Genomic DNA, 8,243 nt, shown 5'->3' on the forward strand with positions numbered 1-8,243 from the left:
ATAATGAGATAATAGTTCAAATATTAGTTCCCTTCATTATTGTTCATTTTGTATGCATTTTTACTTTGGTGGCTTTATATCTGCATGTTTAAAATAAACAAATGTACACAAACCATTGCACACAACAGTTCCCTCTATACCCAAGGGCATGAGCGCGTAAACATAGGGAGTGGTTGACGTACGATCAGCCAAAGTATGGCCTTAGAGCCTGCGAGCCTTATCAAAAATCACACTCAAGGTGATAACTAGTTACTCTAGCCTGAAATACTGTGTCAGACCTTAGAGTTTGTCAGGTGACGACGACAAAGGTACTGGGTTCCTATAATGGGGCACATTGGGAGCCTTTAAAGACTAGTGAGGATAACTAGAACCTTCCTAGACCAACACTTTCTTTGACAGGAATGACAAACCATGGATTTGAACCGATCGTGGATGTACATCGTTTGAGTATATGTTTGTTGCATTGTTGTTGGTTAAACTATTGTCATATTTAGAAAGTTCCCCTAGTGTAAAGGAAACACTAAAAAAAAGTGATAAAAATGCATCACCATGAGGGAAAATCCAGTGTGAAAATAAAATCTGCAAGATACATGCATCCCTGCATAAAAAAAATCATCTAGGGTCATTGAGAGATCTCTAATAAAGATAAGTAAATGCTACTTAGTGTGACCTTTTTCATATCGTAAAACATTACAAAAAGGAACACTGACGATTTTACATTAAAGGAATAGTCATCAAGTCTTTGCTAGAGACCTCTTCCATACATTTTCATTCATATGACATGTTTACAAAATATATTATGTATAAATTTCGTACTTCATATTTTAATCTATTATCATTATTATAATTTATATGATTAAAAATTCTTACATTATTTTTTTAATATTACTTCTAAAATATATGGACTAAAATAGTTTTAGAAAATTATTTTTTTGACAGATTTAAAAAATTATTTGTTAAGTACCTTATACGCCTGTTGTTTATGCGAACACGGAAAAATTTATAATTGTACGAAATAGTGTAACTGATGTACGATTATGGGTTCTAAATTTAAATAATTTATTAAATTATATGATATCTAACGGCAGAGACATTGTTGTCGGATCTTACGAACTGAAGTACTGTTTTCATCGCTTTTCTTTTCGCTTTTCTTTTTTAACATTCCGTTTTGTTTTCTATACACTAATTTTTTTATTGGCTAGTAGTACTCTTGGTCTTTGGCTTGGTAACCAAGGAACGAGTAATCTATTAAATTTATTTATTTTAGTTTCTATAATATGAAAAATCTATTTTAATTTATCTATTCAAATTTTATTAACATGCAAAATCAACTTTTTAATGTCCTTATTAATGAAAATAATATCACTACATTATTCATAATTATTTTAATTTATTATTTCCTATTATATTATTAATGATTTAATGAATTTTTTTTTTGAAATTGTATAGATTAAAAAAATAATTTTCAATTTGAATGCTCAATAATAAATTTATCTTAAAGCCTAAAATTTTTTATTGAGAGAAATATTAGAACATTTACTCTCTCTTATAATATTTTTTATTAATGATTAAAAATCATAAATTTTAACAAATTATACTACTAAATAAGAAGAAAAAAAAGCTCACTAAATAAGATATAAAATCCATGAAATATGTAATTTTTAATAAATTTTAAAAAATAGTAAACAAATATTAAAAAAATATCACTACCACTTGTCATCCATCAAATATTAATGGATACTATGAAAATAAAATTACAATTATGATTAACAACAACACCAACATCACTGTAGTGGTAAATGTTAATGGTGTACAGCTATAGCGCAGAAACAAGTCCCTTATTGGCAGGGACGGAGCCAGGATTTCAATACTGGGGGTGCCATATAGGGGGTGCCATATAGTAATATACATATGAGTTTATATTAAAAATATGAGTTTATATTAAAAATAGGGGGTGCCATATAGTAATATATATGTATATAAAAAAAAATTAAAATTGTTGGGGGGGCCGTGGCACCCGTAGGTCCCCCCTTGGCTCCGTCCTTGCTTATTGGGACACAACATCTTTGGCTGCCTGTGGTGTGTGGTCGATGATGATATCTTTTGTTTCATAAAAACACCATACTCTCTCCCCACTTTTCTCATCTATATTTGATTGCTACTTCTTTCTATTACTTTTATTCTAAGAAATCAACTCTTACTTCCCCCACAGGACACATTAGAAACAAACCTCTTACAAAGAAAAAGTCAGATTTGCTGCACTCAAAGTATTAAGCCTAATTTATCGATAGGAATCATTGGGCACATTAAAAAACAATTATCGGTGTAAAATTTTTACACTGACAACCAAATATATCTTTCAATTATATCATGTCACTGTTAAAAATAAATGTATTTATAATGACATAACACAATTAAAAGATATAATTAGTTGTCAGTGTAAAAAAAACTTTACACTAACAGTGTATAAGTGATTAACTCTTAAAAAAATATAATAATAAAATTGACACAGAATTGAAATCAAAATATTTGATGGGTAGATAATACAATTGAAATTGGATAGTCTTCTACACTCCGCCATAAAACTATGATGATAATAGAAACCCTTGGACGGCTCTAATAGCACAAGAAAAACCAAGGCATTCTCTCATTAACTCTCATTTATCACCCATCACCCTCAAGAAACATAAATTAAAAACTCAACTCACCCAGGAACTAGTTTGATCCTGAGATATCACAAAACTTTTGCACTTTTGGGCAATAACGCAGAACATAAAATGTAATAGACTATTTAGCTGCAAAATCTATACGCAAGGTATATTGAGGGGTTCTTCAATCCAACCAGCAAACTCATCAGCACCAAAGTCATCAAAATCGAAATCAGGAAGATCACTAGGCACATTGTCATCAAAACCAGAAATATGAATGTCCTCCAACCCTCCAAGATCATCATCAAAGACATGCTCCAAGCCATCAAACGCCAAACAATCCAAATCAACCAGAGATGCCACATTCAGCATACTAAAATCCGGAATTTCCAACTCAGCAAATTCATCCTCCAAACTTTTGGCCTCATTGCTTGAAACCTTACCACTTTCAACGGAATTATCCAATTCGAGCACTGAAGATGGGGATGTGTGTGACACCAAACTCTCTGAGTCATCCAAAGTACAAGACTTGGAGTCAGATACAGAACCTGCAGCACAAGAAACACAATAGTTGGAACTGTTATTTCCCAGGGCAGCCACTGTTTTAACAAAATCACCATCGTTGTTGTTCTTCTCAGCCTTGGCCCTGGCTTCAAACTCAAGCCTCTTGGTCTCATAAGCTTGAAAAGCCTCTTCTGCAGTGTTGTAAGTGCCCAACCAGACACGAACACCTCTGAAAGGGTCACGAATCTCTGAAGCCCATTTGCCCCATTTTCTCATCCTAACACCCTTGTACTTCCCACAAGGTTGTCTCTTCACTGAGGATGTTTTTTTGGCCAAAACACTCACCTTCTTCTGTTGGTGGTTGTTTGAGCTCTGGGTGCTAGTTTCTTCTGCAGTGACAGAGTTAAACGAAACAAGGGGAAGAGTAACCTCAATCATACTTCTCTTCACCTTCCCACCATTAATCTTCTCATTCTCATCTTCATCAGAGTCGGTAGCATCAGGATCATCACAAATGATGCGCAATTTTCTCGCCATTTTGCACTCACGAACCCGGTTTCGCTTCTGCTTCAATTTCTTCACCTTGTTAAGAGGCTCCACCATCGTGAAAAATTGTTGACCCACAAAACCCCTCAAAATACCCGGAAAATTGTTTAACGAAACAAAACCAAAATTTTGAAAACTAAAATAAAACCCAAAAAAAAAAAAAAAAAAAAACAACAACAACAAAACCCCTCAAAATTTCAAGAATATCAGGTGAGATCCACTCTCAAAAGGAGGAAGAAACTGGACAATATTTTTATCTGAAACCCCCCATAACAAACCACAACTCCATAACATGTCCTGCAAAATAAAATAAAAGCACAAAAAAAAAAAATTCAAACTCCAGCATCAAAACAACAACAACAACAACAACAACAAAATCACAAACAAAACATACCGTTTTGACCTCAAACTCATCGAAACAGCAGTATTCAACAAAAGCCAGAGAAGCATGCATAAAACACAAGCACAACCGAACTGGAGCAGCAACAGAGCTCTAATCACTACTTCCAAATAATACCCAGAAGACATAAATCGATGCTCTTCCTCCTTCAATGGATTCCTCACAGAAATCCCAATAAAAAAACACACAACACCCCTCTCTCTCTCTCTCTGTGACCAAAAAGAGAACAAAAGAAAGAAACGTAAGTGATAGAGTTACACTGTATATATAGAGACACAACAACACAAGCTTTTGAGATGAAAAGATTATAAATCTATGGTCAAAAATTTTGTGTCTCAAAATTTATTTATTTATTTTTACAACCCATCTTCTAACCCCATAACTGAGTTAAGAGAAAAAACAAAAGAAAATTAAAAAAAGCTGCTACCTTGGTACACGGATTCAACAGACGCAAATCTCTATACAAACATTAAACTCCCAATTGCGTATTAAAAAGTAGCACACTGCACATACTTGTTTATGTCGAGAATCTAATAAGACTTTTTTTTCACCGTAAATTTTACCTCTTTTTTTTATTTGTTGCATTCAGAATTCACTGTTATGGTGGCTGGCTCCGAACCTCTTTTTTCTTTGCCTGTCGCTTTCTCAGTTTTTTTTTTTCAGTGGTTTCACACTGAACACACTCTCTCACTCTTTTTCTTCTTCTCTCTTCCACCGTTTTTTTTCCCTACGTTTTCATTTTTTTTTTATCACTCCTTTACATGAACGATGAATATGAATGTGCATTTTCCAACTGTCATCTCTGAAATTTTATGTATTTTGCTTAACATATTTTTGCTAAGTGTTTATGACAAATTAAATATGTTCCTTTTATAATTCTTATATCTCAGGACATGCATGTTTAAGAATTTTTGGAAAATGTATAATATTATCTCAGGACGTTAGAAGTAGAGTTTTTTTTTTTTTTTTTTTTTGAAAAATGTATCTTTCTCCCATATGATTTTATTTTAAAGTTTTTAAAGAAAGTTTTTTACATATTAATTTCATAATTAATATTCTAAGAACATTGGTTAACAAGACTTTTTCTTTTATTCCATTTTTTTTAATGTTTTAAACTTTCTCTATTATTCCATTTTTTTTATGATTTACACATTTTAATTGATATTAATTACTATTTTTATTTTTATTTATAAGGGTCAATTTATTGTTATTTCATATATTAACCATTTTAGACTAAGATACTTGTAATTAAAGTGTATTATCTTGATTTAATAAAATATATTAATTACAATTTTTTTTAAAAAAATACGTAGGGATGACAATAGGACATGTCGTGTTTTGTTGTCCCTATTCTTGTCTCTATAGAAGGTGGGACGGGTGCAATTTTTAAATAAGTGAGTTTATATTTTTAAAACTATTTCCTTTCCCAACAAATTTTGTTAGATTTGGATAAATCATGGAAAACTTATCACATATTTTTATAATTTTAATTTATTTATAAATTTTAAAGAAATTAAATTTTAAGTTAATAATTATTTTATGATATTAATAATATATAAAAAGAATAAAGATTAAAGAACTCACAAATAGAAATTTTAAGAATTAAATCTTATTTTTAGTTAAATATATAATTTTACGTGTGTTGCTTAATTAATGTTATAATTTAAATTATTTAACTTCTAAAATAATTAATTGGTATTTTTAATATTTATATAAATAAAATCTTAACTTTAATACACACATATATGCATATATAATCCTTTGCTATAAAAAAATGTAGCACAACGGTAACTTATATACTTGAACTTGATTTTCTAAATCAGACAAAACTCATATTTGCACTCATACCTGGTCAAAGCGAGTTTTTTCTATCAAAATAGAATTATAGTTGGATGGGTTCTTACAAGTATGAGTTTAATTGTCATGCTTAAGAGAAATTATATAAGGCATGTGCTCTAATTAATTAAGAAAAAAAATGATTATTAATTAGGATAAAAAATGATATAGGACATACTCTAATTATGAAAAATAAGTAGTATAGGAGTAATTTAATATATATATATATATATATATATATATATATATATATATATATATATATATGTGTGTGTGATAAATTTATTATTATCTAAATTAACTAGTTTTCTTAATCTTGATAAATTAGGTAAATATATATGAAATATTTTTTTTGCACATATTTGATAATTACTATTCCTATTCCATGTATTTTAGGGGGGTATATTGGATTAGGATTTTAAAAGACTTTTTTAGTTAAAAAAAATTCTGCGAATTTTAAAAGACTTTGCAGGATTTTCATGACTTTTAAGATTTTGCAGGATTCTACAAGACTTAAAATCAAGATTTTAATGAATTCTGCAAGACTTTTAAATCAGGATTTTAATGGATTCTGTGGGATTTTGTAGAATTTTCGTGAATTTTTGACATTTGATAAAATTTCAAAAAAAATTTTATACATTCAAATTTAAAAAGAGTCAAAGACAAAAATAATAAAAAATAATAATGTCTAGATAAATAATAATAATAATAATAATAATAATTCTCCATAACATTCACCCACATATCCATAGCTATACTAGTCTTCCAAGCATTAGTGTATTTTCGCTCTTGTTCTTGGATTTGAATAATAAGTTCAAAAGTATGATCTTCATTAATTGGTAACGTTGAAGATGAAGGTTCATCCACCGCTTCAATTGGAAATTCATCAGAACGACATTCTTTACGTAGAAAATTATGTAGTGCTACACATACTAACACAAGTTCTACTCGTGTCTTAAATAAAAATGGAGATGCTGACTTAAAAATTGTGAACCTTGATTTAAAAATACCAAATATTTTCTCGATCACATTCCTTAAAGATGCATGACGAAGATTGAACAATTCTTTCTCATTTTCAGGGTTATTACCCGACCTACAAAATCTTGTAGATGATATCTTACACCTCGAAATGGAGCTAAAAATTGGCGTTGATTAGGAAATCTACAATTCACCAAAAAAATATTTACCTAATTACATATGCAATATATATAATATTATAATAATAATAATAATAATAATAATAATAATAATAATTATTATTATTATTATTATTATTATTATTATTATTATTATTATTTAAAGAATAAGCATTTAGATATACAGAATATATATATATATATATATATATTATTTTAGTTATATATTATATGATAATTTTTAACGATATTTATAAATGTAAATTATTCTAACAAATATTTTAACAATATTTCTTCTTTTAAAAAATAAGCTAATGAAAACATAAATTCTAAACCCTAAAAAATTTGATACTACAACATCTTATATTAATTTTCTTTTTTAGAATATAAAAAAGTCATAATTTCACATTATAAAAATAAAAAGAAAAATTCATAGTAAAAAAAATAAAATAATTGTTGAGTCATAAAAGGAGGAGAATAAGAGTAACAAACTTAAGGGAAGGAGATAAATCGCAATTTTTATGCTGAGAGGGTTCTTCCCCCAATTAAGATCAATTTTCATCTCATTCTACTCACAGAAACCCTAACAAATTCACCTTATATATATATATATATATATATATATATATATATATATATATATATATATATATATATATATTGTAGAGATTATGATATCAATTTTATCTTTCACTTTTTTCTTTTCTTGACGTGTGTTATAAAAAAAATTACCACTTAAAATTAAGTTAAAATTTTAAGCATTTTTTTTTTGTGTTATATAAAGGAACAAATTCAACTACATAGAATAAAATAAAGCAAGTCAATTAAAGAGAACGAACAGAAAAATAGAGCAAATCAATGACACTATCATTTATATATCGGAGTTTCACAAAATACGGGAATGAGATGAGAACAATACTACAATATTATATATGAGCAATGAGCAATAATGCAGTATTATTAGCAGAGAAAAAATGGAGAAGATAGGAGCATAGAAAAAAAATATAAAAAACTCACTTGAAAATTCTTGAAAAGTCACTTCAAACAATCCTTTAAAATCCGATGGGTTTAGATGAGATTATTTTATGAATTTGGTATTTATAGATAACACTAGAAAGTCCTTCAAAATCCCTCTCACACAACAATCCTTTAAAATCCTTATATTTTTGAATA

At 28.7% G+C, this 8,243-nt stretch overlaps 1 protein-coding gene across 3 annotated transcripts; it reads right to left on the reverse strand.

Moving 5' to 3' along the window:
- Window positions 1-2,514: 2,514 nt before the first annotated feature.
- LOC109792767 (ethylene-responsive transcription factor ERF118) lies at window positions 2,515-4,798 on the reverse strand. 3 transcript variants are annotated; one of them, XM_020352196.3, is made up of 3 exons: window positions 4,662-4,798; window positions 4,093-4,307; window positions 2,515-3,995 (listed from the first exon to the last, which is right to left on the reverse strand). In XM_020352196.3, exon 3 carries the CDS (start codon window positions 3,753-3,755, stop codon window positions 2,805-2,807), a length of 951 nt encoding a protein of 316 aa, XP_020207785.2. In that variant the 5' UTR covers window positions 3,756-3,995; window positions 4,093-4,307; window positions 4,662-4,798; the 3' UTR covers window positions 2,515-2,804. The 3 variants fall into 3 exon arrangements, with proteins under 3 accessions (XP_020207785.2, XP_020207784.2, XP_082922986.1); XM_020352195.3 differs by lacking the exon at window positions 4,662-4,798 and adding an exon at window positions 4,526-4,655; XM_083066860.1 differs by lacking the exon at window positions 4,662-4,798 and having other exon boundaries at window positions 4,093-4,490.
- Window positions 4,799-8,243: the final 3,445 nt, after the last annotated feature.

This window comes from Cajanus cajan, chromosome 11 (assembly GCF_000230855.2).
Source record: "Cajanus cajan strain Asha chromosome 11, NIPB_CcT2T_4, whole genome shotgun sequence".
In the NCBI taxonomy this organism is placed as follows: Eukaryota; Viridiplantae; Streptophyta; class Magnoliopsida; order Fabales; family Fabaceae; genus Cajanus; species Cajanus cajan.

What these genes read in the sequence shown, in the direction of transcription:
- LOC109792767 (XM_020352196.3), bottom strand. Translation starts at nt 3,755, where the DNA reads ATGGTGGAGCCTCTTAACAAGGTGAAGAAATTGAAGCAGAAGCGAAAC.